This window comes from Staurois parvus, unplaced genomic scaffold (assembly GCF_062004578.1).
Source record: "Staurois parvus isolate SC_StPar_1 unplaced genomic scaffold, SC_StPar_1.0 ptg000015l, whole genome shotgun sequence".
Taxonomy (NCBI): Eukaryota; Metazoa; Chordata; class Amphibia; order Anura; family Ranidae; genus Staurois; species Staurois parvus.
In genome coordinates this window covers 797,787-819,041 of record NW_028317811.1, presented here as the reverse complement: position 1 = coordinate 819,041, position 21,255 = coordinate 797,787, and the positions used below count along the sequence as shown (strand labels likewise).

At 40.7% G+C, this 21,255-nt stretch overlaps 1 protein-coding gene across 1 annotated transcript in view; it reads left to right on the top strand.

Moving 5' to 3' along the window:
- The window catches only part of LOC149473423 (uncharacterized), a 93,475-nt gene that overhangs the window by 16,779 nt on the left and 55,441 nt on the right, over positions 1–21,255 (top strand). The window contains exon 2 of the mRNA XM_089678584.1: positions 11,748–11,828. Coding sequence (XP_089534710.1) covers positions 11,748–11,828 — 81 coding nt within the window. The remainder of the gene's footprint in view (positions 1–11,747; positions 11,829–21,255) is intronic.

Genomic DNA, 21,255 nt, shown 5'->3' with positions numbered 1-21,255 from the left:
TTGTAGGGGCGGAGGGGTACTAACAGGTGATTATTTTTTTTTTTTGCCCATCTCAGAGTGCCGCTTTAAGTTGGAATTTCATGCAAACCGCTAAATACATAGTTGATTTACATAAAACAAAAAACTTTATATATTTTTTAATACTGTATTTACCTACTTTTATAGTGTTTCCCATCAAAATGACCCCATTCTGGTAGATACTGTCCATATTTTATTTACAAAACAAATTTAGCACATTGTTTGGCTAAAATACAGTATATTAGTCAGTATAGCCTTTCTACACACACACACACACACACACACACACACACACACACACACAAATAAGAGGTCACAATTTGTTGTGACCTGTTTAAAAATATTTTTTTTTCTAGAAAGGCACCATAAAAGTGCTTAGGGATATTTGTCTGCACCTTTATGGACCTAAAGACAAAAGTGAAGGTGTTCTACTTTTTTAGTGAATGTATAGAAATGTTTATTGTACCCAAATCTAAGTCAATGTGTCTGTGAACACTAGTCTTGTGGGATGTGGAGTAAGATTTTGTGATGTCACTACTGTACTGCTCACTGTTCTCTTTGCTGAAGGGAAAGTTATCCCTGCACTGCATGCATCTTTTTGCTTCTGCTTTATTTAAGCAGAGTTCCACCCAAAAGTGGAAGCTCCGCTTATCTGCCTCAACCCCCCCCCCCCCCCTCAGTTGCCAGATTTTGAACCTTTTGGGGGGAGAGGGGGAGCAGGTAACTGGTTTTGACAGGTACCCACTCTCACTCCCAGCTCAAATTGAGGCTGAAGTTCAGCCACCCCCCTCTGGGACACTTTACAGATCCAGCTCATTCATAAAGAGCAGTGCGCTTCGAGCATGCCCAGTTGGGCACCAGCTGTGAAGCTGCAAGGCTTCACTGCCGGTTTTCCTTAGCCAAGATGGTGGAGCTAGCACCCGATTTAAAAAAAAAAAAAAAAAAAAAAAAAACAGCTCGGGGTGAGGACACTGCAGAATTCTTGGCCCTAATATTAAAATTCAGTAGCTACAGTATTTGTAGCTGCTGACTCCTCCCTTTTTTACTGGAAGGGCCAGGCCGGAACTACGCTTTTAATTTTTTGGATCTGTGCTTCATCCACCTCTCCTGGTGCTTCTTTATCATTGCATTGATTCATCGTATCACTGAAAGTCTGGAGGAAGCTCTGACACAAGGAAGAAAATTTCTGCTCCCATACCAATAAGGCTGCCTCCACACTGAGACAAGCAAGACATTAATGATGAAAGAATCAGCTACAGGGGGACTGGTGACTAGTCCTATGCCCTCTGCTTCCCCTTTTTTTTTTTTTTTTTTTTTTTTTTTTTTTCCCCCCCCAAACACAGTTCAGTTCTTTATCTGTAAAACATTCCTATTTGGTAATGAATCATTTAACATTGGAAGGCTCAATTTACATTTTTTACTCTGTCCTTCAACACATTTAGCTGTCCCATAGTGAACGATTCTACTATAATCATCCCATGTTAAAAACATTTTTTCTTTTTTTTTTGTTAATGTCGCAACTGTATCCTTTTTTAATTGCCAACTTGTTAGTAATAGCATTGATAGAGCTTTCTGTGATACATTGACCCTACATTGAAGCTTGTCTGGACAGTCTTTTTTTTTTTTTTTTTTTCTCTCTTGCCTGGCTGACCGCATTTTAGATTATCTTGATATCTGCAAAAAAGCCAAAAACAAAAGAAAAAATGGGGGAATTATGGGAAGTAGCCCAATTGTGCTACTCACTGACATGATATAAAAATGGGATTCACGACACTGAAAGCCAGAGAAATTGCAAGGAAAATGGCTTTACGGAATGAGTCAATAATACAGACCATTTCACCTCATACCTGGCTCTTTTCCTGATCGAGAGGACAGAAATTGAATGTTTGACAAAACAAAATGACCTTTCAGATCCAGTGATGATCTGTTCAGGAGAAAATAACAGCGATATTTTATGGGAAAAATATTGCTCTTGACAGTTCACTAACAATCATAAGCAGTGCCATAACACTAAAGTCTCTAAGCTAAATTTAATTTCTACCTTTCATGGACCTAAGGAAAACCAGTCACCAGTATACATTTGTAATCGCCCAAATCTCTGCTCTTGTTATAACAAATTAACAATGCAATATTTCTTTTCCGGAATTACGTAACTTTATATAGGTAAAATACAAGTAAATATAATCAAAGATCTGTACTCCATCTTTTCTCTTCAGATACCCCAACTCTTTCTGCCTTTTATAATAATTAAGGGCCATTGTATATCCTGTCTGAGCTCCATATTGAAAGCCACTCAAAAATAATTTGTATATACTGTATATTACATAGTTAGTCTGGCTGAAAAAAGACAAAAGTTCAGCCATTTAAAAAAAAAAAAAAAGGTAATCCTACACCCATAGTTGATCCAGAGGAAGGCAAAAAAAACCAGCAAAGCATGATCCAATTTGCTCCTGCAGGGGGAAGCAATCCTTCTTAATCCCCCGAGAGGCAATCTGATATTCCCCAGATCAACTTTACCTATAAATGTTAGTAACCAGTTATATTCTGTGTATCGAAGAAAGAATCCAGGCCTTTTTTAAAGCAATCCACTGAGCTGGCCAGAACCAACTCTTGAGGGAGTCTATTCCACATTTTCACAGCTCTCACTGTGTAGAAACCTTTCTGTGTTTTTGGAGATTCAATTTCTTTTCCTCCAGACATAGTGTCCCCTTGTCCTCTGTGATGACCTCAGGGTGAATAGCTCTACACTGAGTTCACTATATGAACCGCTGATGTATTTGTACATGTTGATTATATCCCCCCTTAATCTCCTCTTCTCAAGAGAGAATAAATTCAGTTCCTCTAATCTTTCCTCATAGTTGAGCTCCTCCATGCCTCTTATCAGTTTGGTTGCCCTTCTCTGTACATTCTCCAGTTCCCCAATGTTCTTTTTGTGAATTGGTGCCCAAAACTAAACTGCAGATTCCAGATGAGGTCTTACTAAAGATTTGGACAGGGGGAAAATGATCTCTCCCCCTCTCCCCCTCTCCCCCTCTCCCCCTCTCTTCCTCTTCCAATACAAGAGAGGATTTTGCTCACTTTAGAAACTGCAGCTTGGCATTGCATGCCATTATTAAGTTTGTGATCTACCAGAACCCCCAGATCCTTCTCCACCATTGATTCCCCCAGTTGTCCCTCCCCTCAGTATGTATGATGTATGCATAGTCTTAGCCCCCAAGTGCATCGCCTTACATTTATCAACATTAAACCTCATTTGCCACATAGTTGCCCAATTAAACGGTGCACTGAGGTCAGCTTGTAAGTTGAAGAATTCCTGTAAGGACGTTATTCCACTGCACAGCTTGGTGTCATCTGCAAAGACTGAAATGGGATTTCTAATTCCAGACCCTATATCGTTTATAAATATATTAAAATGTAAGCGTCCCAATACTGAACCTTTGGGTACACCACTAACAACCCTAGACCATTCAGAGTATTAATCATTAACTGCTACTCTTTGAATACGATCTTTTAGCCACTTTTCTATCCATTTACATACAGATTTTTCCAAGCCTGTAGACTTTACCTTACACATTACCTGTGTGTGGGGAACTGTGTCAGATTCTTTTGCAAAATCCAAGTATACCATGTCCACCGCCACCCCTCTGTCCAAGGTTTTGCTCACCTCATAAAAAGAAATCAGATTTGTTTGACATGAATCCATGCTGTCTGTTGCTTTAAAATATTTTTTTTCCAGCAAGAACTCATCTGTGTGGTATTTTATTAAACTCTCCGGTATCTTCCCAACTACAGAAGTTAAACTAACACGTCTATAATTACTTGGTAAAGATTTTGACCCTTTTTTTTAATATTGGCACCACATTGGCCTTACGCCAATCCAGTGGTACTATGCCAGTCAGTAAAGAGTCCCTAAAAAATTAGAAACAATGGCTTCGAAATGACAGAGCTCAATTCTTTAAGGACCTGTGGGTGTATGCCATCTGGTCCATGTGCTGTATTCACCTTTTACTCTAAGTATTTTTGGATCATATCAATTGTGAGCCAATGTGGACCATCTGGAGCTGTGTCAATACCATGCCCATTATGGACAAGAGCTCCCCCATGCTCCTTTTGTATTCACAGAGCTGAAGAAGGTATTTAATAAATTTTGCCTTCTTTGTCCCCAGTCACCCACTCTAGATTATTTTGTAAAGGGCCTACATGCTTGGACCAGACCTTTTTACTATTAATATGTTTGAAGAATTTTTTGGGGTTTGTCCTGCTATCTTTTGCAATCTGTTGTTCATTTTCAATTTTTTTTGGCTTTATTTCCTTTTTGCATACCCCTGTTGTATTCTTTTGCAATGTTTAAACGATGATAGCGTTCCTTCATTTTTATATTCAATAAAAGCTATTTTCTTATCTATAGCTTTTTTTAACTTTGGCCGTAAGTCACATAGGCTTGATTTTTAGCCTTTTAAACTGGTTGCCCATGGGAATATATTTAGCAGTGTGTTCACATACAGTTTTTTTTGAAGAACTCCCATTTCTGTGTTGTGTTCATCGATGCCAATATTCCCTCCCAGTCTAAGTCTTGGAGAGCAGCTCTAAGCCGTTGAAAATTAGCTCTCTTAAAATCAAGCGTTTTTATTTTTCCCATATGTGCTTGCTGTTTACAGCGAACAATAAATGAAATAATATTTTGGTCACCGCTACCCAGATGTTTTTATATGGACATTCTTAATAAGCTCTGTATGGTTTGAGATTACCAGGTCCAGCAGAGCATCATTCCTACTTGGGGTCTCTATGAACTTTTCCATAAAATTTGTCCTGTTGTAGGTTGAAAAATGTTTGCCCCTTAACTGTTCCTGCAGTACCATTACTCCAGTCAGTTTCTGATTAATTAAAATCCCCCATTATTATCACTGTCCCAGCCCTTGCGGCCCTTTCGATTTGTGCAAGGAGCTGAGTCTCCACCTCCTCATTAACACTGGGAGGCTTATAACAAACTCCAATGATTACCTTTGTAGTACGCACCCCCATGTGCCGTTGCACCCATAAAACTTCAGCCTCATCACACTCTCCATCAACTAGGTCCTCTTTCACACTCGCTCTGAGATCACTTTTCATATAGAGACATACACCATCACCTTTCATATTTACCCTGTCTGTCTGAAAGACAACATAGCCAGGAATATTAATGACCCAGTCATGTGAAGAATGAAGCCAAGATTCAGCAATACCAATTAAATCCATAGTTCTCTTCATGCACCAAAGCTTCCAACTCACCAATTTTGCTTGGCAGATTTCTGGAATTGGTGAACAAACACTTTAATTTATTGACACCTTGTTCACACATATTTTGCAAATTTTTAAATTTTCATACAAATGGTACCAATTCCACTGATTGTTTGTAACGTGGAAACCTTCTTATCTGTAATAGCCTTCCCCCCCATCTTTCCCCATTCTACCCACCAATAAGTACTGACCCCTGTCTGATCTGTCTACCCCGTTATTATCTAATTCCCCCCCCCCCCCCGATCCTAGTTTAAATACTCCTCCAGTATTATTAAAAAAAAACAAACCTCACGATTACGTAAAGGTTTCCTAATTGAGTCTCAATCTCTTCCAGTCACTTGGACTGGTAAGTGTTTTATCAGCCCTACATTCAAGAAGAAGATGGGGCAACCTTTATGGTGTCAGGTTGTCAGCCTGACACTGGGAAAAAAAAACCTCAACAATAACACGCATCTATTCCTGAGATCTAAAGCTGTTCTGTTATAGAAACTCTGTCACTTAGGAATGTAAAAATGAAAGACAGGCACCTGCACCTACAGCAGTTTTCAGCATTCTCTGCTTCATCCAAATGCTTGGGATTGCTGATTCAAAATCTGAATTTGCACAAGTGGAGAAGAAAGTAGCAGATTACTAACCAGAGGGATGTCCTCTGGATTTATTGGAATGTTTTATATGATTTCTGATTACTGAGTTATGATCACTTTTGTGTGGGTATATTCATATCAAGTAAAAATGTTGTTTCTTGGTGACCAATTAAAAGATTACTAATATATTTGTGGGTTGTTTTTTTTTTTTTTATTATTAATAAATTATTATTGTAGCACTACTCCCTTAGGAGTCACTAGAGATTTGGGTCCCTCTATAGTCCTGCACAGCCAGACAACACGCATTTCCTCACACGGACTTGCATCCGGTAGACAGTAACCAGCTTTGAGCTTTGGTTTTTTTGGGGGGATTTTATTAAAGGAATTTGAACTTGGATGGGGTAAGCGGTGTATGGGATGCCCAAAGGGAATGGCAACTGAGGACCGCCTCCCTGGAACTATAAACCGTTTTCTTCAGACAGCAAAAATTCTCTTCTGGAGAGCTAGCTAGCATCTCCTGGTGTACCACACCAGACCCTAGATGAATCCTCTCTGCATTCAGCTGTACTGGGTGAATACCTGTGTGAAACAATCCTGGGTAGCAGCTAATCCAGTTTCCCACCAGAGTGCTCCTTCCCCTTACTGGCACAGGGGGTGCAAGTCTGCTCACTCAGTCCTTCTCCTATGCTGCTGCTTGGTTGATGGCTGCTGTCAGGCTTTCTGCTGGGCTGCCCCTTCCCTGCTGCATAGATGTCCTTGCTCTGGGGGCCAGTGAAGTACCAAGCTTTCCTCCCAAGATCTTCTGCCTGTAGGTGAGTCCCTCTCCATCTTGGCCCCCTCCCAGGATCCTGCTCTCCAGCCTTACTTCTCCATCTTCCACCCAAACTCTCCTGCTGCTGAGCAGGCTCCAACACTCTTAAGGGCTGTCCTGGCCACTTGCCAAGCCTCCTGTTGGTGATTGGCGAGGATCCCTTGAGAGTGCAGACCAGCCACTGCTTGCCTTCACCCACTGCTTCTAGAACTTTCTCCAAAGTTCCAGTGCAGGGGGAATTCTCAGAAAGCTGGTCTGCAGTGCCTCTCAGTCCCTGACCGAAATATGACCCTTCTGACTATTACGCCTGGGTTGTTGCTCAGCCCTGCTAACTGATAATTAGAATCTAGCTACCTAGCATGGTGCTACATTATTTTTTATTTACATGGTAAGAAAACAGATAAGGGCTTCTGTGCAGAACCACAGTCTACTTTTACCATTTGAATTCCAGGCAAATGGCTAAATGGTAATACTGTGTATGTTTTAATGGAGTAGTTTTAAGTATGACTACAAAACTTTTCTTTTTTTTCTCTCTTTTTTTTTCTCTTTTTTTTTTTCTCTGTGGAGAGGGGTTAGAGCACCTGTCAATTGTTATTGCTGTCTGTGTCCCTGTTAGAGAACTTCACCCTCTCTGTTTGTCCTGTTAACCATTATCATCAAAAGTAGAAGAAAAGATAACCCCAAATTGTGTGTCATCCCTAGAGCAGTTAGAAGGGTGTCCAGGACCAGCAGTGTGTTGGTGTGTCTAAACTAGGCACATTTCACACTTGAGCATTAATTTCAAATTAATTAACGCCCAAGCACTTGATGCGCCCAAAGGCGTTACTCGCATTAACAAGCATCCTGTTTTTTTTTTCCCACCAAAATGCTACTGCCGGATGGAAATGCATCTGGAAGAGATGGCAAATTATCCAGTGTGCATGAGGCCTTAAGTTTCACATCTAAATGACACCACCACCAAGGCAAATGTCATTTATTTTTCCAGAACAAATCCAGCACAACGTTTGGCTAAAATAAAATGCATGTTTTAGTCATAACATTTCTATATACCCAAAAGTGAGAGGTCTCCTTGTAATTTATACACTTTTTTTTTTTTTTTAAATTTGACCTGTGTGAAAATAAAGTATTTTTGTTTTTAGAAAGATTTCTTCCGTGTTCATTAGGCTCATTTACTAAGACAGAGCAATGAATATGTGCAAACCTATATTATGGAGTAGTCCATGAAATGTCACATTTTAGAATCAATCAGTAGAATGTTTAGTCAAGCGCGGTGCATTGTCCTGTGTCTCAAGAGATTTCTAACAGCTGACCTGTCATATTGTTTCAATAATTTCTGCATGATGGGGATACATATAAATATATATGACATATACAGCTTATACCTATATCATACTATAGACAAGATATAGAATGCTCCAAAGGAGCTAGGATTTTTTAGGTGCCAATAATGTACTACAATGTAAGATAAAAATTCATACTTTTTTATTACCTATATCAAACATAAAAAACACGTATGTATCTATAAAGTAATAAAAACCTTTTCCTTGAACAAACCTCTTGTTGTATTCACAGTATAATTTTATTGTCGATTCTCATAGTGTAGCAATCTCAACATGTTTCACCTATTTAAGGCTTCCTGAGGAGAGATTCAATACCACACCAATCAAAGCAAATAGCTGGAAATTGAATCACAATTGTTCTGAGTAATGGTGAAACCCAAATAAGATGCGCAAAATATGCCCCCAAAGCAAACAGGGTGGTATATGATTGGCCACAGGAAAGATAACCAGGATCATATAATATGGAGATTTGGAGCTCTCAAATATTTTGGGCTAGAAGTTTGATAAAAAAAAAAAAAAATCTTGTGTCAACAAGGCCATGTTAGCGATACTATGATTAAGCAATTGCAGATCACCACATGTCTGTCCACCTATATCACACTAGCAGTCCTTTACTAAGGAATGCTAGTGGGGGTAGAGAAACTGCTAGCCTGTTCTATGGCATTGCTCCCTTACTGTCTGGATACGCAAGGCATCACTTCCTTGCCTGGCCTTATCAACCAGATGCTCCTTCCTTGTGAGGGAGATTATGCAACATCTCTGCCAGAGAGGTACCTCTATTCATGCATTACAACACACGTAGGATTTTAGTGATTTATTAGCAGAATCTCTCTATTCTCTAGGGCTGTGTAATTGGGAAGTCTTTGCTGTGGTTGCATGTTAGTAAACCTCAGCGGGATGTATTTTTCTATGGCTTTCTTGTTTTCCCAAACAATCTTGCATCTCCGAATCCTAAACAGGCAGCATTATCAGAAAATCAAATCCTATAAAAAGAACATTCCTACAAACCCTTGTTTCAACATACTTTTTTAAATTCTAAAATAACATCATGATGTAGTCAGGTGCCAGCAACAGTATAATGGAGTCCAAAGACAAACGAAACCAGCGCTCAGATCCTCATGCAGACCAAAGACAATTCTGAATGCCAAAAGAAGAGGTGCTGTCCTTCAAAAATTGGGGAATCTGGACACTGGTGAACAAAAGCAGACAAGGGCGCACTCTCATCGTGTATTACTGTGGTACACCACGTATTTATTGTGTAGACAAATAGCTGTATACTCACAAACCAAAAGGAAATTAAAAGCAAATAATGTAGTCTGCAAAGACAGTCAATAATGCTGTGCCCTTGATGGGGATAAGCTGACGTGTTTCGGGAGATGAACCCCCTTCCTCAGAGCTCTGAGGAAGGGGGTTCGTCTCCCAAAACGCGCCAACTTATCCCTATCAAGGGCACAGCATTATTGACTGTCTTTGCGGACTACATTATCTGCTTTTAATTTCCTTTTGGTTTGTGAGTATACATCTATTTGTCTACACAATAAATATGTGGTGTACCACAGTAATACACGATGAGACAGTATAATGGAAACTAAGGGACACTGGTAAGTGGAACAATGGATTATGCATTTCCCCCTCTTGTGACCAGTTTTCAGTTCACATCACTTCCTGTGCACCGAGAGAGCTAATCTCTGGAAAGACAGCAGAGGATCTTGGGACGTGTAGTCCCACTGCCAACACACACTGAGTTTGAGTGCTTATCAAACTACACATCCCAGAAGGTGACCTAGCAAAAAGATTTGCCTATATATTTAACTGTGATCAGCAGATTCGCTCTCTTGGCTCAGGACTTCTGACAGTACTGTTGGAGGCTGCCAACACGTACGCACGCAGCATAACTTTGTGGCCTAGCCAGTTACCATGGTGTTTCAGACAGCGGATCTGCCTAGTTGTGCTGCAGATGCACAGTCCATCTCAACGTTTCTGCAGTTTTCACCACACTGACATCCTGCTGGGTGACCATTCTTCAACTCTCAGATGGGACACAAGCCTACACAGCACATTATGTTTCCATGGAGGCTGCATTCACATCAGTGAGAAAACGGACGCCCAACCTCTTTCTCTCTTTTAACTATTTAGAGACACTGCAGACATCTTTATACTTCAGACACAGAGAAACCTTTGCTTTTAGCACTCGAGTTGTTCATCTACTTAACATTGTTGGACATTTATAGGCCAGTAATGTCTACAGGCCCCAATATTGCAAGCAAAAGACAACTTTACCCCCAAACTGGAACTGGAACTATCTACTATACAGGTCATGAAACGCAATTCATCCAGTTAAGGAAGCACTCTACCCTTGTGTGTCATTACTAAACCAAAGAGTATTTCAGTGCTATCTAACTTCGTAAGCCAGTGGTTCAGAGAGGACTGATAAGTTCCCAAGTCTCTCCTCCTTCAACTAGTGTTGCACTTTGGTTGCCTTTTAATTGCACCTAATTTGTTTAACATATATGTTTATATATATATATATATATACATTTCTACTTTTATTATTGTTTACTCAATTGGTATTGTGCTTAAAGGTCACTAGTTTTCTGTTCCCTTTTGAGACTGTGTGGGTTATCAGTTGTTAACTAGTGCCTGTGCTTAGCAGCGTACAATCTAATAGTACTGCTAAAGAATTGTGCCTCCTTGCTTTCCTTACTGGTCTCCCTTGGGTCACTGTACAGCAACTGGTGCAGCGTAGAATGTGGGCTGCATAGCTCAGAAGGTGCACAAAGGATCACCCTGGTGTAGGCCTCTCTGAATATCTTCTGTGGCGATCCTTGAGCCATTGAGCTGTTACTGTGTTTCCCAGGCTTTTAATTTTTGTATCCTTCTCTCAAATCCTCCCCCTAGATGCTATGTCTAGGGCTTGTAGCCTGGGTCAGTACAGACTGTTGAAAAAAATTCCAACAGAAACTACAGTTCCCAGCATTCATTGTGCTCCATAGCAGTTTGGGGAGGTCAGCAGGCTCATCATACCATCTTGTGATAGAAAAGGGAACTGCTTAATTTAACTGTCACAATGCAGGCATTAAAATCCTGGCAAAGGATTACAAAGGAAAAAAATGAAGCTTCATTTTGCATACCTAAAAAAAAAAAAAAAAAAAAAAAAAAAAAAAAAAAAGCCTTCTGCAGCAAAGTCCATACTAATCTGTTTTTGCCAGCTACTCCAAAAAAGGGGCTTGGCTGCTTGAGTGATTGCTAGAGTGCATAACAAATCTTGTTATAATTTTTCATAACATATTGGCAGCTTATTGGAGTGACCTAAACATTTAGAAATACCTTCAATCCGGGAGGATGGTAAACTCTCAACTCAGTCCATCATTTTACTTTCATGAAGTCTGTACTTTTTTTGTTATCCAATGTTTTTTACAGGGATCTGTTGTCATTCCTGAGCCCACAGGACGGTATTAAAATCTAACACTAGCATTTCTACTCTGATAGGTCAACGCTAAGAAAACAAAAAAATATTTATTAGTCTTTGGAAGCTAAGGATTCACTAATATAAGAATGCAAATGTTGAAATTCAGATTACAGATGCTCATTTATTCTCTTTTCGTTCTTTATTGGGTAACTGATAAAGATTTTACTTCTATGCTTTGGAGTGTGGAAACAGTACAATTTCCATCCCAATATATATAACTAAATTAGCTTTTTATTTCTTCATAAAAGGAGAGGAAGGCTTCTCTGAAGCAGCACATGAATTTCAAGAACTTCCATTCTTCAAAGAAGACATTTTGACAGTGTTTGAAAGTAAGTGCGCTTCATTATCAACATCTGTCAGCATATATTGCCTTTTACCCTTATATCAATTATTCTGTATTTCCAAAGTTCTTGTTCTTTTGATCCAGATGTTAACCAAGGACTGTCTTGGTTATTCTGCCAGAGCTTTTCTCACAATAAATTGTTCAAAATAAAGGTTTTAAGATTAGACACCAGGAACTTGATTCTCCTAATTCTTTTGGCCTTTTGGTAATCCAGCAGGAAAAATCTGCTGCTTCAATCCCCAATTCTGCTACCCCACATCACAAAGTCTCACTCACTCCTACAGCAGTGGTCCATAAACTGTTTATCATGGGATACTTTTACTCCCATGAACATCAACAATGGGCCAACCAAGTCTGGGACACTGTTTACTCCCATTGATGCTGGACTATTTTTTTCTTTCCCCTATAGCCACAGTCTGCCACCCTAAAGTCCTAATAACCTTGAACTGGCCCTTTCTTTGTAAATGAACATAACAGGCAAACAATTCAGGTTCCCCAGGTACTAAGAAACCATTGTTCTATGCCAAGCAGTGTGCTGTAAATTTTGTTTCGGTATAGTGTGATGAAATCTCATGTGTTCGTTATTGAGTTTCAGAGCTGGTTAACAGGAATACCAATACATTCCCCAGCCACTTTATTAGATACACCATGATCATACTGGGTTGGGACTCCTTTTTACCTTCAGAACTGCCTAAATTCTTTGTGGCATAGATTCAACAAGGCATTGGAAACAATTCTCAGATTTTGGTCCATATTGACATGAGTTACTGTTGCCTTTTCTAACATCTCGAACCAGTCTGCCCATTCTCCTCTGACATCAACATGGCATTTTCATCCACACAACCGCTGCTCGCTGGATATTTTGCGGACCATTCTCTGTAAACCCTAGGGATGGTTGTGCGTGAAAATCCCTGTAGATCAGCAGTTTTTGAAATACTCAGATCAGCCTGTCTGGTACCAACAACCATGCCATCAAAGTCACTTAACACCCTTTTCTTCCCCATTCTTCACCACAACTAGATGCTTAATTTTTTTTTTTTTTTTTTTTTTCTCTGGGCTTTGTAACTCCTGGATGAGGTTCTGGAGTCCAGAGGTTTTAAAGAGTTTTAGGGAAGGATGAAGCCTCTTACTGGTTGCCAGCAGCCTGACTGTGCAGGAGTGCAGAGCCTTTATTATCAAGGGGCAGGCCTTAGTTTAGGGTTCCACCCAGGAGACAGGAGGTCCCATGCCCAGAGGCCAGGGTGTGATTCAGTGCAGCAGGGAGCTCTGAGTTGAAAGGGAGAGCGCACAAGGGGGAGAGGTAAGATGAAGAATTTGAGTTGGTAAAAGGGCAAGAGGACCAGACAGGGTTCAAAGTGTGAGGCCAGAGCTGCAGCACTGTGAGAGTAAGCCGGGAGGCTGAAAGAAGCATTTGTGTCCTTGATTAGTATTTGTGGAAGAATGCTAAAAGCCCCTGCAAGGATAACTTTATTTGAACTTTTATTTTCTTCTTAAATAAAAGTGGGCCAACAAGCCTTAAGTACATATTTACTGGCTGTTTTGAACCTGCTGGAAAAGCACTGTCATTGAGTGAAACCCCCAGATATCACAGTGTACCAAGAAAAACATGCATCATAATTCTGATATGATTGGACCGTTAAATATACCAAATCAGTGTTTACTGTATTACAATTTACTATATACAGTATGAACCTGTTCTAGTGAAACTAAAAAAAAAAAAAAAAAATAGGAATGTGACTAAAGAGCAGATTCATTTAACCATAAGATGTAATCTACAACTATAAAACTTTTTTTTTTTTTTTCCCCTGATAAAGGCTGGCAAACTGAGAGAACATTAGACTCAACTTTTAAAACGTAATATATATGAGGTTTTCTAATGTAATGGTAAAAAGGTACTGTCAAGAAGTAATGGAAAAAAAACCCCAGCAACGTTGCAAATTAACATTTGTCTTCGGATAGCAAAACAGGTTTAGCACAGGGCTATAATACAAATGCAGCTGAGGAAACAGTTCACTCCATGGAGCAGTTGGCATAAAAATGGGCAGGAACAATGGGTGAAAATGATAGAGAACGGGTTATGTATCTGCTTATGGGTAAGATTAAATAGTCAAACCATGTAAAGTAGGAGTGGGACATGTCAAACTTTTGTATGCATTTATGAATAAAATGTGCTATTTACCCAACTGGAGGAATTGAACAGGGTAAGCTAAGCAGTTAGCAGTTGTATAACTTAAGATAAATAGGGAAACATCAAGAAATTAGATAAAAAGGCATTGTTCTAAAAACAAAGTCATAGGTGGTAAAATAGGCTGCATTTGTGCAGACAGCATCTAAATTAATAGTGACTGTGTATAATAATGTGGCACACCTGTAAGTGTTAGCTTTGAAAAAAATATGCTTAATAAATGTGTGTACAGCACCTACCTGAATCTGATGATGCCCTCAAACTCCCATGACACAATGAAACAGTCAATAAATAATATGCAGCTTTATTAAATAGTGTCTGTACACTGAAACTAAGAAACATGCTTGATGCACACAGCGCTCAATAGTGAAAAGTAGAATCACAGTATTGGCATTCAAACCTCAACAAATACAATTCCCTTATCTAGTCCCAAACTTGTCTGTTGGTAAGCTCATGGGTATATTTACAGGCTACCCTAATGTATTTTTATATAATTTATTTTTCAGGACAGATGAGTTTTAATTTTTTAGCAAATTTGGATGCATATGATTTTAATTTCTTGGCTTTCTTTCTTAGGAAATGTGTTTTTTTTTCCAAACACAAAGTTGACATAATTTGCACAATATTTACCACAAAATCTAATCAAGAAAGTCTCCTGATTAAAATTTATATTAGTGCAACCATGATGTAATGTAGCGGAACAGTAAAGCACAAAATGAATGTGTGCTTTTTATTTAGGAAAGCTTTTTAATTTTTTTTTTTGTGTAGCACACAGTAGAAATATTACTGTTTTGCATAAATTGTTAAAGTGACATTAAAATATTAAGTCGTGCTGACAAGACCACAAATTGGCACCAGAGAGACATTCTTTCACATGTATGTAATTGCTAAAAATTCCATATAACATTCCATTCACTTATGTAAGCATTTGATGCTTGCATGACAAATGCAAATGTTATCCAAATCGTCCAATGCCATTGTTTATAGAAATAGATTAAGTATACATTTTAGGGACAACCAGTAATAGCAGCATCAACCAGCTTGTTTATTTTTGTGTTGCTCCAACACTGAACAGTTGATTGCCAGGAGGCTGGGCCGACATGCTTTGTGTGAGCACTCCCTACTCTGCAGCATGACAGTCTATCCTCCTGGCAGCCTCTCTTCCTACACTAAGGAGGCGCTGTCACTTTTAAACAGAAGCAGGCACAGGAAGCCAGCCTCTGCTACAAGCTACATTGGAGAGTGCAAGGCTACTGCTGGAGGTAGTGGTACGGCATTCCATCACACTCTGGGGAGGAAAAGCTTGCTGAAAGGAGTGACACTGCAGTCCTTCCTGTCATTGAGGGGCATAGAGAAAGGAGTAGCTGGCTCTGGGTATAGGGACCACTCCCCCAAGTCCCAATGTTGCCAGCTGATGTCTACCTGCTAATTGTTCATAGTGGACAAGGCTGAAACATGATGTTTTGCTCAAGACAGAATGGAATATATTGTGCTTGCTGCGGCCAGAGTTCTGGTTCCACCCAGATGGTTGATGTACGCCGCCATCCTGGAGTTGCCTGACTTAATCCGGGTCAGATGATCAACCAGCAAGTTGATCCAATATTGCAGAGACAGCCTACTACACCTGAAGCTCTAGGACGTTGTTTGGGAAACATGACTCTTTCAACGACCACATCCCCTATGCTTTCAGTGTGCCTAAGTTGAGTTCAGATACAGACACTCTAGTCAGAATAAACAGTGAATGCAGTAAATTGTGGTTGAGTATAAGTTCACCTTTTAGTAGCCTCCTGTCCCTTACGGCAATCAGGCCATCTGGCACTAGGTTGCCCCCAGCGCTTAATACATGAAACTATATACAGTATTTTGGTGGCAAAACATCATTGGCGGACCCAAGGTAAAAGAGAATGAAAGTACCAAACAACTGTGAGGGGGGAAAAAAAAAGATGGAATCCACTCTGGAGAGATCAGGACTGGAGGCTGGTAGCAGGCGTAATTAGTGGATGTAGCAAGGGTCAGGACAGACAACAGACACATCCATAAAATGTAGCAAGGATCAGGAGATGTATTCATCATACATAGAAAAGGTTCATAAAAATAAACGGACAAAGATACAGGTGCATCTGCTATGTTTTTATTAACACTGAGACATACAGTGAGGAACAGAAGTATTTGAACACCCTGCGATTTTACAAGTTCTCCCACTTAGAAATCATGGAGGGGCCTGAAATTCACATTGTAGGTGCATTTCCACTCTGAGAGACAGAATTAAAAAAAAAATTCAGGAAATCACATTGTTTGATTTTTAAAGAATTTATTTGTCTTGCACTGCTGAACATAAGTATTTGAACACCTAAGAAACAGCAAGAATTCTGGCTCTCAAAGACCTGTTTCTGTGCCTTTAAAAAGTCCACCTCTACTCCACTCATTAATCTAACTTAGTAGCATCTGTCTGAGCTCTTTAAAGACACCTGTCCACCCCACAGTCAGTCAGACCCCAACTACTACCATGGGTAAGACCAGAGAGCTGTCAAAAGACACCAGAGACAAAATTGTGGACCTCCACAAGGCTGGAAAGGGCTACGGGGCAATTGCCAAGCAGCTTGGTGAAAATAGATCAACTGTTGGAGAAATTGTTAGAAAATGGAAGAGGCTAAAGACAACTGTCAGTCTCCCTCGGACTGGGGCTCCACGCAAGATCTCACCTTGTGAGGTATCACTGATGATAAGAAAGGTTAAGAATCAGCCCAAAACTACAAGGGAGGAGCTGGTCAATGACATGAAGAGAGCTGGGACCACAGTTTCAAAGGTCACTGTCGGTAGAACACTACGCCGTCATGGTTTCAAATCATGCATTGCACGGAAGGTTCCCCTGCTCAAGTCATCACATGTCCAGGCCCGTCTGAAGTTTTCCAATGACCATCTGGATGATCCAGAGGAGGCATAGGAGAAAGTCATGTGGTCAGATGAGACCAAAGTAGAACTTTTTGGTCTAAACTTCACTTGTCGTGTTTGGAGGAAAAAGAAGGATGAGTTGCATCCCAAGAACACCATCCCTACTGTAAATCATGGGGGTGGTAACATGCTTTGGGGGTGCTTTTCTGCGAAGGGGACAGGGCGACTGCACTGTATTAAGGAGAGGATGAATGGGGCCATTTATTGTGAGATTTTGAGCAACAACCTCCTTTCCTCAGTCAGAGCATTGAAGATGGGTCGTGGCTGGGTCTTCCAACATGACAATGACCCGAAGCACACAGCCAGGATAACCAAGGAGTGGCTCCGTAAGAAGCATATCAAGGTTCTGGAGTGGCCTAGCCAGTCTCCAGACCTAAATCCAATAGAACATCTTGGAGGGAGCTGAAACTCTGTGTTGCTCAGCGACAGCCCCGAAACCTGACAGATCTAGAGGAGATCTGTGTGGAGGAGTGGGCCAAAATCCCTGTTGCAGTGTGTGCAAACCTGGTCAAGAACTACAGGAAACATTTGACCTCTGTAATTGCAAACAAAGGTTTCTGTACCAAATATTAACACTGATTTTCTCAGGTGTTAAAATACTTCTGTTCAGCAGTGCAAGACAAATAAATTCTTTAAAAATCATACAATGTGATTTCCTTAATTTTTTTTTTTAATTCTGTCTCTCAGAGTGGGAATGCACCTACAATGTGAATTTCAGACCCCTCCATGATTTCTAAGTGGGAGAACTTGCAAAATCGCAGGGTGTTCAAATACTTCTGTTCCTCACTGTAGGTTGCTGATGATTTTTATAAGGTGGCCCTTGTACCAGGGACCAGTCCAGAGGTTGTGAGCTATGTAATGAGGAAGCAAAGCAGCAGCAAGCAATCACTGCATCCGATTTCCCAGTGAACCCACCAATGAGAGGAGAGTGTACCAGAACCAGACAACGGGTGCTACAGGCAGACAGGTACTTATGTAAGCTTCCTGACTAGGATCCTTCTCCAGCCCAAAAGGTTGGCATTCATTATAATAATCCTCCAAAAAATGGGAAGGGAAGGAATTGCCTGACTCTAGATCTAAATTTCTAAGCTACCAAACCATGGACAAACTAGTTCTCCGTGCCAAATGATTCGATCTGCCAAGGAGCCTGACTGACTTGTCTCATTGTGACAGAAAGCAAAACCAGGGCTAGCATCTTGGTGAACACCCAAGATTAGTGGTGGGTCAAACACCCCACTATTCGGTTTGTGGTTGAACATTCGAAACAAATGAATGTTCGACCGTGAACTTCGAACCTAATGCAAGTCTATGGGACTCGTACTTGTAAATTCAAAAGTGCCCAATTTGAAGGGTTATATGCAAGTTATTGGCCAAAAAGGAGTATGGGGACTCTGGTACTGCCCTGAGGGACTTGAATCGGTGAAAAAACCATTTCAAAAAGTACTGTTTTTAAAGGGGCAGTCATTTTTTTTTCTTTGCAGATAGTTTTTTTTTTTTTTTTTTTTTTTTTTTACTTTAAGCAAAGTTGCACATCTGTACAATGTACAGAACCAGCTGCAGCAGGACTGACTTTTTTAATAAAAAAAAAAAAAAAATTACAAATTCTTATAAAAAAAACATGCCTCCTCCCCCAACTCATAGTAGACCCATTAAGTCTAGTAAGAAGGTTAGGAGTGATCCCACAGTAAGAAATTCAAAAATAAAAGTGTGTGGGGTTCACCTTTTAGGCCTGGGTGGAGCATGGGTCCTCCATAAATTCCTACCAGACCCTTGATCTGAGCACAGATTTGGCAGGCCAGGAAAGGGGGGGGGGGATGAACGAATGCCGAACCCCCCCCCCCCCCGTGGCTTACCAGGCCATGTGCCTTCTGCATTGGGATAGTGTCCCCATGCCAATGGGGACAAGGGCCTCTAATTCCCCACAACCCTGGGGCCCGGTGGTTCTGGGGGTGTGCGGGCATGGGAGCTCATTAGCATCATGGTAACCCTATAAATAAGGGGGCACCCTGATGCTGCCCCCTCTTGTGAATAAGGGGTATTTGTACCCCTACCCATTCACTAAAGGGTTAAATTCAGTGAAAAATAGAGACCAACCAGTCTTTTGAAAAATGTCTTTATTGAAGAAATAACAAAACGGTCCTTTTTATTAAAAAAATAAAAAACCCAAGCTCCGCCCAATTGTGCTGTGATTGGCCAAAGCATGGCACCTAACTTGTGGTCGAGTGCATTGCTTTGGCCAATCACAATGCACTGTGAAAGGACAGTGCATTGTAGGGCACACCGGGCAAACAGCCCATTGAACGCACTTACCGTTCACGTGTTCGCCAAACACACAAACTGCCGATTGTTGAAGTTGCGTTCGACTCGAACATCAAGGCCAGGGTACAAACTCGAACATCTACCCAAGGTACAAACAAGATGCCAAAGAGCAGGGCTGCGAGCTGGAAGTAAAATGTAGGAAATGTAGATGTGCTGGACAGTGCATGCATTCTTGATGTCAACAGAAATCAAACTCCCTGGTAAAGGAAGGCAATAGAAGATATGGTGGATTGCATGTAGAATTTCTGCATTCAAAATAAGACGTTGAGAACTTTGAGATCAAAGACAGGAAGTAAAACCTTTTCAAACTGTTCTGCCACAGGAACTAGGACAATGAAACCTTGATGAATAAGACCTGAGGGGACTCAATAGAGATCTGCTAGTTTAATGCATGGGACAAGAAGTTTGGAGGTAAGAAGCCAAGGAGGGGGCAGGTAGCAAAATTCTAGTTTGTAGCTCTGAGATACCACCTCCTTCACCCACTTATTGGAACCGTAGTTTGCCTGACATCTGCAAAAGCTAACAATCAATCTCGCACTCTGGAAAGCAGGGACACACCTTTTATGCTGAAGAAGTCTTGTCTGAGGATTTGGAAGAGTTTGAGTGTCAGACCTAATGGGTGAACTGGGAACCAGACTGTGAGGTAGTGGAGAAACAAAAACAAGTTTTCTTACCTGTTAGATGGGGAAAACCTTAGCAAGTTTAATTCCTTAGGCTACTTCAAGCTGAGGAAGATGGGTGTTTTTGCTGCCGTTAGCACCCTAGAAAAATGGAGCACTATCAGCACTAGTGTTGGGCTTGATGTTCAAGTTGAGCGTAAGTTCGACTTGAACATCGGCCATTTGTGTGTTTGGCAAACACGTGAGTGGTATGGGCATTCGGCGGGTTGTTCACCTGCCGCGACCCACAATGCACTGCGTTCTGACAGTGTACTGTTTGGCCAAAGCTTTGGCCAATCACAGCACACAATCACGTCACAAGGGGGCAGGGTTACTTGGTTGACATCAAGTGTGCCCTCTGCCCCTTAGTTATCTAAGAACTGTCAAGTCAGTGCAACTATAAGATGTCTGGGAACTGACGTTGAGAGCAGAGCCTTTTTTTTTTTTTTTTTTTTTTTTTTACTGTGTACCCCATACTCATTCATATAGGGAGGCGCTGGGATCTGGGAGCCTCCTTGTTAACCATTCAAACCTAACAGGGGGTGTTCAGCCCATCACTAACCAGCACCCTAGAGAAATGGGGTGCTACCAGCACCAACTTTTGGATCTAGAATTTATCCAAGGATATTTTGTCCGTTGAAGAAAAAAGTGCTTCTTATATAATAATTTTGCATTCCTGTACCTTAACCAAAGTGTGTTTTTAATACTGGCAGGTGAACACTACAATAGCAAAACCATATTTAAAAGAAGCTTTTAGTAGACTGGCACAGTTGAAAATTAAAAAATTACTGCCACTTATCTATGCATACTGTAAACAAGGAATCAACTGTAGTACTGGAGAGATCTTTTTAAAGTGAAATGTATCAGCTGGCCATGGTTTGACAGGGCACAATAACCAGCAGAATGTGCTGCTTACAAATTTTGTAGTGCATGCTCCAAAGAAAGAAAACACTGATATCCTTAGGGGTAGGACAACTGAGGTCAGCAAAGGAACTTGGAACAAGAGCTGTTTTGATTCCACTATTCCAAGACCAGAGTTGACTGTGGCAATAGGGAGAAGAAAAATTCTCAGTTTGGGCAGAATAGCCACAGGCTAAAAGCAGTCAGAGAGGACATGGAACCCACAACTAATAGAGATCCACAGAGAGATGATACAACCAGAGAAGTTCAACATATTTGTTTTGGATCTAGCAGAGGAGTTGGGAAAAAAACATATGTTGGTGACTCATGCAGAAAGTCTCCAGCAGACAGGTGAACCAAACCACAAGGAGACGCTTTCACACTTAAACCAGGTATGA